At 35.2% G+C, this 13,717-nt stretch overlaps 1 protein-coding gene across 1 annotated transcript in view; it reads left to right on the forward strand.

Moving 5' to 3' along the window:
• The window catches only part of CstF50 (cleavage stimulation factor subunit 1 Cst50), a 44,309-nt gene extending 30,834 nt beyond the window's left edge, over window positions 1–13,475 (forward strand). The window contains exon 5 of the mRNA XM_072538171.1: window positions 13,155–13,475. Within this exon, the coding sequence (XP_072394272.1) occupies window positions 13,155–13,414 (260 nt within the window). The 3' untranslated portion in view covers window positions 13,415–13,475. The remainder of the gene's footprint in view (window positions 1–13,154) is intronic.
• The last annotated feature ends 242 nt before the right edge of the window (window positions 13,476–13,717 follow it).

Genomic DNA, 13,717 nt, shown 5'->3' on the forward strand with positions numbered 1-13,717 from the left:
TATTAGTCTAATTTATTAACTTTATTTATTATAAAATATTCCAACACTTAGTTTATTAAAGTCTTTATTTGTACAATATTACACTAATTTATTTCACACTATAATTAAATAATTTATTTACAACATTTATTACAATTTATATTCCCGACAATACGCGCGTTATATTTCAAAACTCGACTCGATATTACTATTCAGACTGTCTCACACAATGAAAATTTCTATATATATATATATATATATATATATATATATATATATATATATATATATATATCAAACAGCCGTTAGTCTGGCATCCCCTCGACTGGATGTTGATCTTTCTCGAATGGCCTGGAAAGAAGACCGGTTTTATAGCGGACCAAAGAATCTACGAGAAAATTCTTGTTAGAATAATAACATTTTTACAGGTTAAATATGAGTCATCATATCAACAATATGTATGCCATGGATGATTTACTTCACTCAACTTTTTCGTTAATTTTCTGGAGTCTTCTTCACTATCGACATTAATTTTAGCGCTCTTGTCTCCAAGTACTTTTATCTGGAATTTAGCAGTATGTAGTCTGACTAATTCATGAAATTGGCTAAATTCGGCAATACTCTCCACAATTATTGGAGGTGGGATTTGTGTTTTTCTAGTTTTTTCTTCTCTTTGCTGGACATATGACTCTTTTTGTGGTGGGGTCAATGATGTATCCATTTTACGTTTTTTGAAGTTTTTGACACGTATCCACTCTGTCTTCTCAGCTAATTCCTCCTCATCAGTATGAAATTCCTCATTCTTAGGTTCTTTCTCTTTGGACAAGTTTTTCTTTAGATCTGCAGATTTTAATTGCAAGCTTTCATTTAATTTTTGTAAGTTATCTAACTGGAGTTGGAGCTGATTTACTCTATCCGTAGCGTAAATCTTCTCAATTTCCATCTGTTTCCATGCCGTGTATAGCATCTGTTCATTCTGGGACCTTGCATAATTTTCCTGAAAGAGGGTACTATTTTGTTGTATTAACAGTACCTCGTTAGGTGTTTGCGGACCCGCATTTGGTTGGATCATTTTAGCGAGAACCAACAATCATCTCTGAATACCAGATTTCGGAACTCTGTATTGGTACAGGAGGCTCAGATGACAATGTTAGACCGGTTGTTCTCCTCTTACTGTATTTTGTTGTCTGCATCTCAAAGCTAGAGGAATTGCTATATCCATTATAGTCACTATCAGTATCAGAAGTACCATTTGATTCGGAAAGTTCTTCCATGGTTTCTCTGTTATTTGGCAATTCCAATAAGGAATCCAATTCTTCGTCTGATTGGCCATCATTCTTAATTTTAATTTCCTCCAAATCTGAATTGTTTGGATTTTGCACAGAGAATTTAGAATGTGTACGCTCTCTGTATTTCTGCTATAAAATGATAATGTAGGTATCTCTCTAAACATGGTACCTAATCTAAAATGAGAATAAAACAAAATGATTTTAACATTTCTGCAGCACGTATACATTGAAGCATACAACATCTACATTAAAAAAACATGCCAACACTCATTCATTCATTCATTTTGGCTTTACAACCCTGTGTGGGTCCTAGCCTCCCCAAGAATTTTTCTCCAGTCGTCCCTATCCATCGCCTTCCTCCGCCAAGCACGTATTTCCATATTTCTCATGTCTTCATCGATGTTACATGCCAACACTGCTATACCGAAATTTTTTGTTCCATGTTTGACATTTGCGGCTATAATCAGCTTGTACTTTCGGTAAACTCAACCTAGATATTTATTCAGTAGTCACCAATTTTTGTCGCACAAAATTATGACAAATAAAAAAAAATACAGTGCCTGGCTTTCTTCTTATAACCTCAAAATACTGTCAAGGAGAGTCACGAATATAAAAATACGACGAGATTCAAAAGTCAAGCGATTCTGATCTCCATTTCGCTGTAACTTGAGAGTGGGATTGTAGGCCACAACGGTTGCCACTACGCAATTGAGAACCAAGTTTAAAGTATTATTTCTAGAGCTCGGGGAATATGCTCTTAAAAAACTCTAAAATATGCATGCAAATATGCACAAAGAACAGTTGAAATATGCACTAAAATATGCTTTTATGCATTTAATGCATATAAATAAAAACGCAGTAATACTTGTATTGAAGGTATTTATTTATTTTATGCTAAAGTCACAAAAAATATTGATTGAAATTTGTATTATCTACATCAGTGGTTCCCAACCTTTTTCCCATGATCTCCCCCTTAGACAAGTTTCACCAGTTATGAATACTACAATCGCCCCCCTCCCCCACCCAATTAAATTGAAACAAATAATGAGTCTATACAAAAGGTAAGTATCCATATATATTTATTTTTACATTTCGTAAAATGATAAATGGTTATATGTATGTAAAAGAATTGTTAATGGCTTCCTTGGGCCTGGTGTCCCTCACATAATCTCTTTATGTCTGGCTCAATGTTGTTTAATAACAACCTCAAATCCCTTCATTCTATTATGTCGAGCCTATTTCTTTGTCTGTTTTTTAATATACACACAGAACTAAAACCTTTCTCCACTAGATATGTTGTGGGGAATGCCAATAATAATAATTTGATTGCATTCCACAAGATTGGATACACTTCTTTTATCCGCGGCCAAAATCTTTTTTACCCACACTCCCGAAACAATCTTTCAATTTCAATATCTTGTCTCAAATCAATCAAGTTTTCTTGAAGAGAAGGACATACCGTTGAAACTTCCACGCTGAAAGGATTGATAAACCAAGTTGGCACTTTCAGACTAGTCAAATCTTGGAATCGGGACTGCAGATCTTCTTTCAGTGTTTGAAGGTGGAGGCAGTATGTTTGAAGATCCTCAGAATCACCACAAGAAGATTTCAAGTTGGGGAATTTGGTCAGATCTCTTCTCTGCATATTTTCTTCAAAAATAGATAGTTTGTCAATTAATGCTCCGACTACTCCATTCGCTTTGGCTATATTTATGTTCTTCCCCTGTAGTTGCAGGTTCATTTCATTTAATTTTTGAAAAAAATCTGATAAATAAGCGATGTCATTTCGCTTCTCTTGTAGTAGTTATGTACTCAGTGTGGGGTCAGTAGTATTAAGAAATTCAATAACAGTATCGATGAGACTGAAGAACCGCCTTAAGCAATTGCCTTTAGAAAGCCAGCGGACTTCCGTATGTAGTAGTAATGTATTAAATATCACATCATATCACATCATTTTCTTCACAAAGTGTACGAAATATTCGATCATTCTTTGGTTTTGCTTTAATTTTATTTACCGCATCTATGACAAGTCGAAGAGAATCGTGTAACCTCCCACTCAAATTCTTGGCAGCCAAATGCTCTCTGTGAATGACTCAGTGAACACACAAAATTCCAGGTACTGCTTGTTTCAGATGTGCAATAAATCCCCGATGGCCTCCTGTCATTGCTGCTGCACCGTCAGTAGCACAGGTGATCATATTTAATAAGGGAACCTCTTTTTCCTCAAAAAATCTCTTAACGACCTCAAATATGAAAGATCCTTTTGTATTAGTAATCAGACTTCTAGCAAACAGCATTTCCTCTGCCATTTCTCCATTGTCGTCAATGAATCGGACATATGACAGCAGCAAAGCTGTGCCCTCAGGGTACTCTCGTCAAGTTGCACAGTAAACTCTCTGCTTTTCAATTTGTTGCAGAGAACATCTTCACCGTCCTCTTCAAGTGATCCATAAGCCGAGACGGCTTCACGGCTTCGTTTGACAAAGATTTTGCACAAATGAGACACAATGGTAGATCTTATTTCCTGGCAATTCAATGAATCCCTATTTCAAATTCTCCGTTGAGTACTGCCGGCACTTTTTTTTAGGTGCTGACATTTTGAGAGCAAAACAAAAGAGTAATTAATTACACCTTATTGAGAAGGCAAAGAATAAAAACACTATCTCGCAATTCTCAATAAATAATTATATTGCCAGGCGTCGACGTCTCTGTCCGAATTCTAACATTGTGACTAATAATGATTCTAATATTGTGACGCCTCGTGTTCGATAAGATAAGTGGTTATGTCCGAATTGAAAGACAGACTTAACAGTTTCACAAATAAATCACAGTATCTTTATTAAAATAACAATTCACTGAACACAATGACTGTCAGTTGAAACAAAACAACTTTATATACCACACTACAAAACTAGGGAACGAAAAAGTCCACATTTGAAGTGACGACAACCGACAAACGTACTTCTCATCATTCTTATTCCACTTCTCCCTCTTTCTCTTTTGTGCGGATGATCGCACAATACGAAAGCTCGATCAAAGGAGAATGCAGAATTCGTTATAATGTATAATTATAACGATAATGTATAGAATTAAATTGTATTATGATTCATAGCTCTCTGTGACTAGACGAGATGTTTGTGTTATTATTACCTGCATTGGTATACATATATTTACTTTTTATTATCCTTTGGATATCCGATCGAAAGTATTGTATTTTTTTTTCTCTTTTATTATTTTTCTCAATTACCCATTTCTCGTTTTCCGGATGCTAAACGTCCCCTTTTCTCTATCGCCCCCTTCGCTCTATCGCCCCCCTGAATATCTCAAACCGCCCCCCGGGGGGCGATCGCCCCCAGGTTGGGAATCACTGATCTACATCATTATATTCATTTATTCTTTGATTCATCATCATCATCATTCTTTATTATACTATTATTACAGTTAAAACTATATATTATTAAATGTTTCTCTAAATTTTCTAGAGAAAAACTGTGCCGTCTTCTTCTTATGGTGCCTATCCGTTACGGATGTTGGACACTAACATGGCTATTCTGACTTTGTTGACTACTGCCCTGAAAAGTCCGATAGTGGTTAAGTTAAACCATTTTCGCAGGTTATGCAGCCAGGATATTCTTCTTCGTCCTGGACCTCTTTTCCCATGCACTATGTCCGAAGTAGGTCATATCGTTGTTCATTGCGCATTATATGGCAAAGGTATTCTAGTTTGCGACGTTTTATGGTTATGACAGGCGCTCTTTACCCATTCTATGTAGTACTTCTTCGTTGGTAACTCTGTCTATCCAGGAAATCCTCAACATGCGTCTATAGCACCACATCTCAAATGCTTTGAGTCTCTTCAGTGATGCTTCAGTTAAGGTCCATGACTCCACGCTATATAAAAGAACGGAGAATACGTAGCATTTTAGTAAACGAACTGTTATTTCCAATTTTATATCGTGGCTATTAAAGATTTTTTTCATTTTGACGAAAGCTTATCTTGCCTTATCGATCCTTATCTTAATAACAAAAGTTGGTTATTTGTGTTATAGGTTGTTGGTTAAATAGTAATTGACCAGGTGGTACCCTATTTTTGCTTATAACCATGTATTTGATTTTTTTGATGTTAAAATCAAGCCCAAACCTGCTACTTACTTCTGCCACCTTGGAGACAAGTGTGCAGACCTTTAAGACTGTCTGCAAAAATGACAGTATCATCAGCGTATCTTATGTTGTTCAATCGTTCTCCGTTTATAAGTATTCCCTCGTCTATGTTCGTTAGCGCTAGGTTCATAATGTGCTCTGAATATGTATTGAACAATAATGGGGACAATATACATCCCTGTCGCACACCTCTTTCTATCTTTATATCGTATGTTAACTGATTCCCAACTCTAACAGCTGCAGTTTGTTCGTAATAGATATTGTTTATTATACGGCGATATCTGCTGTCTAGACCAATTGAATTTAATATTTTCATCAGTTCATGTTTTATTCTATCGAACGCTTTTTGAATTTAATATTTTCATCAGTTCATCATGTTTTATTGTATCGAACGCTTTCTGGTAATCAACAAAACACACATATATATATCACACATATAATTCACGTCTCTACATCTTTGAAAGAGAACTTGTATTGCAAAAAGTGCCTCTCGAGTACCCAATGCATCCCTGAAGCCGAATTGTGTGTTTGTCATGTGTTCTTCACACTTTTTATATATTCTTTTATGTATAATTTTTAAAAAAGTTTTCAGGAAATGGCTCATAAGGCTTATTATTCGATAATCTTCACATTTTTTGGCGTTGGGTTTTTTAGGGATTTTTATAAAAGTTGATCTTAGCCACTGTTGGGGTATTTTTCCACTTTGGTATATATTGTTGAAGATCAATAAGTCTTTTTACTTCATCTTTATCTATAATTTTCAAAAATTCTGAGTAGAACTCGATTGGTCCTGCGGCTTTTCCCTCCTTAATGTTGTTTATAGCAGCTTCTACTTCCGCTTCGAGAATAGGTGGTCCGGTATAGTCATTTTTATTTTGTGTGATGGTGACATTCCTATCGTCTTCAAATGTTGTTATCACATAGTTCATCCATGTTGTGTTTGTTTCTTTAATATCAACTATTGGATTTCCTTGAGCGTCTGTTAAGTGTCCCGGTCTTTTTGATTTATAGATGCCTGCTGCTTCTTTGATCTTTTTGTGGAGGTTGAAGGAATCGTGTTTACGTTTCAATATCTCGATTTCTTCACACTGTTCTTCCAGATTTCTATTTTTAGCTTCTCTGACAGCTTTTTTATCTCTTTGTCTAGAAATTGATATGCAACGTAGTCTTTCCGCTTGGATTCTCTTCTTCTGTCCATTATCTGTAATATACCGTCGGTCATCCATGGTTTTTTCTTTTCTGTCTTTTTCGGTGACAGGTATTGGTCTAATATGTCCTTCCCAATGTTTTCTAAGTGGTTTATTTATGTGTCAACAACTACTTCTGACTTAAATATGTTGTTCTTCAGATATTCCCGTACTTCTTGCTTTATGTCATCATTTCTTAGTTATTTAAGATCGTATCTTATAGGATTAGGTTTGTAGATTTTTTTAAATTTCAGACGAAACTTAGCGACAAGTGAGTTACGGTCTGACTTAATATCTGCACCAGGGTAGGTTTTCACTGATGTTATGGAGTTTTTGAATCTTTTATTTATTAAAATATAGTCAATCTGGTTTCTTATGATATTTTCTGGCGTATCTTCGGGTGAGCGCCATGTGTACAACCTTCTGTGTGGTAAATTGAAGAGTGTATTGGTGATTACCAACTCTTCTTCCGTAGCAAATGTGAGTAGGCGTTCTCCTCTCTCATTTCGCTCACCCAGACCCCATGAACCTACTACTTCACCATAACTACCCTTACCGATTTTGGCATTAAAGTAGCCCATAACTAGCGTTACTTCTTTGGTTTTTAACTTACTTAGGACTTTCCTTAAATCGTAATAACAAGCCTCTATTACTTTGTCTGCGTATATTTGGATTATGTTGGTTTTTGCTGGGAATAAATCCAATTGAATGAGCATGATTCTCTCGGATATTGGAACAAAATTCGTAACGTATTTGTTTATTGGTTTATTTAAAATTATTCCGACGCAATGCTTATGTTGATCTTCTGTATTTCTAGAGTAATATACTTGGTGCTCGTTTATTTGACATTTTCCGGCATCAGGCCATCACATTTCACTGATGCCCATTATATCGATATTCAGTTTTTCCATTTCATGGATGGCATTATAAATTTTGCCTGCTTCGTACATGGTCTTGACGTTCCAGGTGCATATTTTAATGGACTGTTTTTCTTTTACCTGGGGGTTTCACTTGCTAACGACCTGGGAGGCCCCGTGGATCTGTGTTGTTATTTCTCCCCTGTCGGATCTTGCACTCCGATATACATGATCAGTAGTCTTCACTCTCAAAGCTGTAGCCATGATAGATGTACAAGAGATGTCCATATGGATCTTTAATGTGGTGGTTTCTCCTTGCTTTCTACATCCTTACGCAGTTGACCTAGATCTCGGTTCATCCGCGTATAGGGCCAGTTTCCCAACCCTAGGACCCTTTGTTTTGGCATTTTCAAACACTTAAACACAACTTTACTGAACCAAAGAATACATCATACTGAACTAAATGTAACTATGGACATAACGACAATTGCATTTTGTCTTTTGCTAATATAAATTCTGGCAATTTGTTAAGCTTTCGGGAAAAACCATATTGATTTATGGTTTTATTTAATACCGGCAACCGGCTTATCGCGTTTTACTGTCCATATTGTCATATTAGGCTAATACCAATAAGGGGTATTTCCGAGGGATATTTTTACCTACCTCGCTAAATTGCATTACTTGCGTTCTCAGATATTTGTCTATATTTTGGTATACCTGAAAATATGCACTTTTAATAAATTCATATGCACTTATACAATTTATCCAAAATATGCAAATATGCACTTAATATGTATTTTGCATAGTTCCTGAGCTTTAATTATTTCAATATTGTAAACGAAACGTACGAAAATGTGTTTATGTCCTTAAAAAGGTTAAATGAAATTTTTAAAGCTGAATATTTGTGACATTGTCCTTATTCTTAAGCAAAATCAAAGTTTTTTGTGCATTTTTAGAAAAGCTATTAATAATTTTCAAAAAATCAACTTTTGAAGCTATGTTTGCAATAACTTTACAAACCTTTATTTTAACGGATTTTCTATTCTTTTTCAGTAAAATTGTGGTACTTTTCAGTAGTAATATCCCTAGGACATTGATAACAGATGAGATAATTTCATGACAATCGAAAGCTCGTTCCTTGGTAACAGCACGAAGCCGAAGGCTGAGTGCTGTTACCAAGCAACGAGCTTGAGAAATTTGTCATGAAATTATGAGGCATTCATCAATGGCCGATGGATATTCGGCGGATAATTTTTCGAAAAAAAAAATCATAACTCAACATAACGGAACATTTATTTATTAAAAGTACAGTTAGTGAAAGTACAATTATTAAAATTTAAGTTAACATTAGATTCGTTGCTGTTCTCTACTATAGAAGATCTATTACCACGCATAATATTTATAATCTTGTTGTGGTGTTCTTGATCGAGATTCAAGTATGGTTTTATAGAATTCTGATTGCCATGACCAGTAATTTTTAGCAATTGTTGTTCTTCTACACCACTTTTTGCTAATTCGCTAACAGCAGTTGATCTATTCGAGTGATTTGTTATCTTTTTCTCCTTTACATTCAAGCCAATTGCTTCAGCAGAAGATTTAGTCCATCCATTCATTGTATTTCTTCCAACAGGTACATTATCGTACCATTTGTCAGTTTCATTTTTCCAGTGTCGATTTGGTTTTAAGAACAGTCGTGGTGAGGTAATATTGTCGCCTCGTTTTGATATCAGTTTATGAAAAAGACGTACAGGGCATCTTTGTCTCTCACTATTGATAACCAACCATTTACTACTTGCACAGCTTTTAGAACCACCTTGGCACGTTTTACTGAATACCGGATTGTATTCAATGCGATTTGTTGGAGTGTCATCGTTATTTTTCTCGATTTGAAAAAAATCCACCAGACAAGCAACTGCCTCCCCTCCTCGCCACGCTAATTCTACAGCAGCAATATGGTAAAATTTACGCATAAGACCTTCAGGGGTATCTTCATCCCAAAGCAATATTATTTTGTTAATTTCAGACCAATTTAACTGGCTGGCCTTACGTTTACATGGATCTGCTTGTAGTTTCTTCCTGATTGCATCGCGGGCATCTCGGGCTGGTTTAAACACTATATTGTTAAACGCCTCAATCATAATATTATAGTCATTATAGTACTTTTCTTGCAATAGTTTGTACGAAACGTTCCACATTGTCTTCACCGTTGCCTCTTTGAATTCGTCCACGTTTTTCTTTCTCATATTGACGGCCCAATCTTTTAGTATCAACGCCAATTCTTCTAAGCTTCTATGTTCATACAACTCATATTCTCGTCCGCAGCAAATTTCCATGAATATTCCCCAAATATATTTGTGACTGTAGGTTGTATTTCTGGGAATTTTTTCTTTGATTAGCGCATTTATACTTTGAACATTCTCATTGCCGAAACGTGACATTTTGAAATTTATTTGGATGAAGTTGTCAAACTCGATCGTGTTGTCATACGGATTGAAAATTGCACTGAATGCAATTATCAGTCTAATGTTGACATGATTGGGTGAAATTGTTCCACATGACACAAAATGACGAAATTTGAATGGTTGTTAGAACAGTCGAAAAATTATCCATATAATTTACCTTTAGTACATAAAATCAAATAGCGATCTTACATTGTTTATAAGTAAAAAATTACATTCAATCTTTTGAATATTTTGTTACATATTATGTTATCACTAAATTTATCAAAAGCATTCTTAGATACCTGTATCACCGAATGTCACGGGAATATCCTTAGTTCTCTGGTCTACCAATACTGTCTTGTAAATGCGTATCTTGGCGTTTTGAGACACTGACTATTTTACATTTATTTCCAGTTAATATGGACCCGTACTCTCTAATTGGACTCCTAAATATTTAAAGGTTTTTTTGTTCGACTAAGCTGTCGGGAAGGCCTTAAACTTAACATTTCAAATACAAAGTGAGTGGCGGTTGGAAAGATTAATATACATAGATCAAGGTCTGCTTTCGCGTAATGGAGAGGACATAAACGCAAATACCATTTTAAATACCTCGGCAGTTGGTTAAATGTAAATTGTAACTCTAGTGAAGAGACCAGGATGGAAATATCACGTAAAGCTTTTATGACTTGGAAACCAGGTTTATGTAACAGGAAACATGTGGATGCATATTCGCAAGAAAGTCCTGAAATGTTATGTGTGATCTATCCTATTATATGGTTATGAGACATGGACATTAAAAACCACAAGGGTTACTTAATAATGGACTGTATCATTTATAAATAATCAAATACACATATCGCACTAGCACTCTTAATTGTATACGGATCCTTGCCAGGTTTTCAACCTTTCGAGACAAATTTTATAAATATAAATATAATTGTTCACTGAGGATGACCTCAGTTTTATGATGAGAAAACTGGAGCAGGAATATACAAAGAATGGGATGGAAATAAACCTAAAGAAAACTGAATACCTAACAACGGAGAATACAGAAATAAAACAGCTGGAAATAGACGAAGGTAAACAAATCAAAGGAACAGACAAGTATAAGTATTTAGGCTTCATAATATCAAACAAAGGAACAACGGGGGAAGATATAAAAAATAGACTAGGACAAACAAGAGACTGCATACGAAAATTGAACCCGGTACTATGGGATAAGAACATCAGCATGAAAACAAAGAAAAAAATATATAATACCATGACAAGAAGTATTCTCACTTATGGGTGTGAAAATTGGACAATAAATAAGAAAACCAAAAACAAAATAAGAGCAACAGAGATGGAATTCCTAAGGAGAAGCTGCAGAGTAACAAGAAGAGATAGAATAAATAACATGGAGATTAAGAGGAGAATGGGAATGAACTCCGACATAATAGACTACATCGAACAGAAAAGGTTAACCTGGTACGGACATGTCAGAAGAGCAGACCAAAATCGGTGGATAAATAGAATAACAGAGTGGAGCCCGATAGGAAGAAGAAAGAGAGGCAGACCCCGAAGATCTTTCAGAGATGAAGTGGACGAAGCAATGAGTAGAAGAAACCTACAGGAATGGGACTGGCTAAACAGGAAAAATTGGAGAAAACGGTTGAGTGAAGGAATGCAGTGAAAACTGTGGAAATCCTTGTATATATATATATATATATATATATATATATATATATATATAATTGTTCACACAATACATAACAAATTAGAAGCATTCGAATTGTGGTGCTATCGACGGATCCTAAAAATACGAGCATGGGTTTCGCACACTTTAATTGAAAATGTTCTTAAAAAGATGAATTCAGAACGTCTGCTCATAAACATCATAACGAGGACAAAAACAAAGAATACTTTGGTCATATAATTAAAGGACCCAAATATCATCTACTTCGCCCTATAATACAAGGAAAAGTGGAGAGAAAGAGATGGATTACTCGAAAGAAAGTTTCATAGCTGCGCAATATTAGACGTAATGGTCTGTTACCACAATAGAAGAATTATTTCACGCAGCAGCCAATAGAGAAAGGTCTCAGGAAATTGTTAACATGATGACGACCAAAAGCGAAGAAAATTTTTGGTTCTGCCGTATTTTTGAAAGGAACAGGGAAACCTATTAAGTAAGATAACGAAAAGGAAATAAGGCAAGAACGATAACTGGGAAGATACAAGATGATTACGACAGCTTAAGGATAAAATGTATTAACGTACTATGACGTTACTAAACAGTAACGAATGAGTCGAGAGGGATAATTATATCTCGCGGTAAACTCTATTAATGCTACATATATACGCTACACATATAAGGAATGTGTACTAATACATACGGAACTAATAAAATTATAAAGTAGATAACCAAATATCTAACAACTATTATATTTGATAGCTTCAAAATAATAAGCATAATAATAATCACAAAAATTTTTTGACGGGTAGCTTGTTAGACAGCAGACCCAGTAAAACACAGGTTTAAATTAAATAAAAATATATTCGAAACAAATAAATAACAAAATAAAATTAGATCCTAGGTAATATGTACAATAAAAAATAATAAAATGTCACTCCTGGCGACAGTATCGACGGCGCTAAAGAGAAGGAATAATCTGGGTTAAAGGTGGACGGATCAATCAATACTCGATGCGGCAAGGAGCGGGAAGTGATTAATCAACACTTAGTCACGGAACAGTTCCGTCTCAGATCAGCACTCTAAGACTGGATTCGGGAGCTGCCACTAGATTAGATCAACACTTTAGCAGAAGCGGTTGGCCTTCGGTCAACACCCTAGGGACAGTGGAGTTGTTCTCAGAACAACACTCTGATAGATCTCCAGGACGGTTGGCCTTTGGTCAAAGGCCCGGTGGATTTCCCACCAGATCATCACTCTGGCGGAACTCGATTCTCTCTTGCGGCGTACGTTGTTTTATACCGTTGCTGTTGTTCAATCTCCAGCGCCCATTGATCGCAGTGGAAAGTAGCGGAGAGTGATCAGAAGTTTTTACTTCATTGTAAGTTTTATTTAACCTATGGTATATGCCAACCACTGGGATTTTCCCTTTTCATTTTCTATTTTAAATTATATTCCAGTATAAGTAGAGTATTTGTTACATGGCATTAAAAAAATGGGTCACACTGTATGTTAAAATAATAAAAACTGTTTGGAATTTGTATATTAATTACATCTTTTATTTTTAGGAGCTGGTACTACAGGCAAACAAGAATATGAAGCTCAAGCTGTATTTAACCATACCGAAGATTATGTTCTCTTTCCTGATGAGGTGACAACCTCTCTATGCGCGTGGAACTCAAGAAATGCTTCCAGAAAACAGCTGATGTCTTTGGGACATAATGGCGCTGTAAGACTGATTGCTCATTCGCCTACTCAAGCGGCATTCTTAACTTGTTCTGATGATTTCCGAGCAAGATTTTGGTACAGAAGAACGCCAACATTGTAATTCTATGTTTTACGTCAAATATGTCACTTAAATCGTAATATAAGTTTTTTTTTTTAATTAACGACCGTCTTCCATTTATAATTTACCATTTGTTTGGCATTGTTAAAACAATATAATACTTTAACAGGTATGATATGAGCATACACTCATATCCATATTACATTGTAATCAAATACTACTGAAGAAACAGATTGTGTTGCTTTTGAAGTGGATAATTGGAATTATTCCAAATAAAACAAGATATAAGTAACAATTTTTTAGAATTATATTTTATAAAGTCTGGTCCAAAAGAAAATTATGAAA

Source organism: Diabrotica undecimpunctata, chromosome 7 (genome assembly GCF_040954645.1).
Source record: "Diabrotica undecimpunctata isolate CICGRU chromosome 7, icDiaUnde3, whole genome shotgun sequence".
NCBI lineage: Eukaryota > Metazoa > Arthropoda > Insecta > Coleoptera > Chrysomelidae > Diabrotica > Diabrotica undecimpunctata.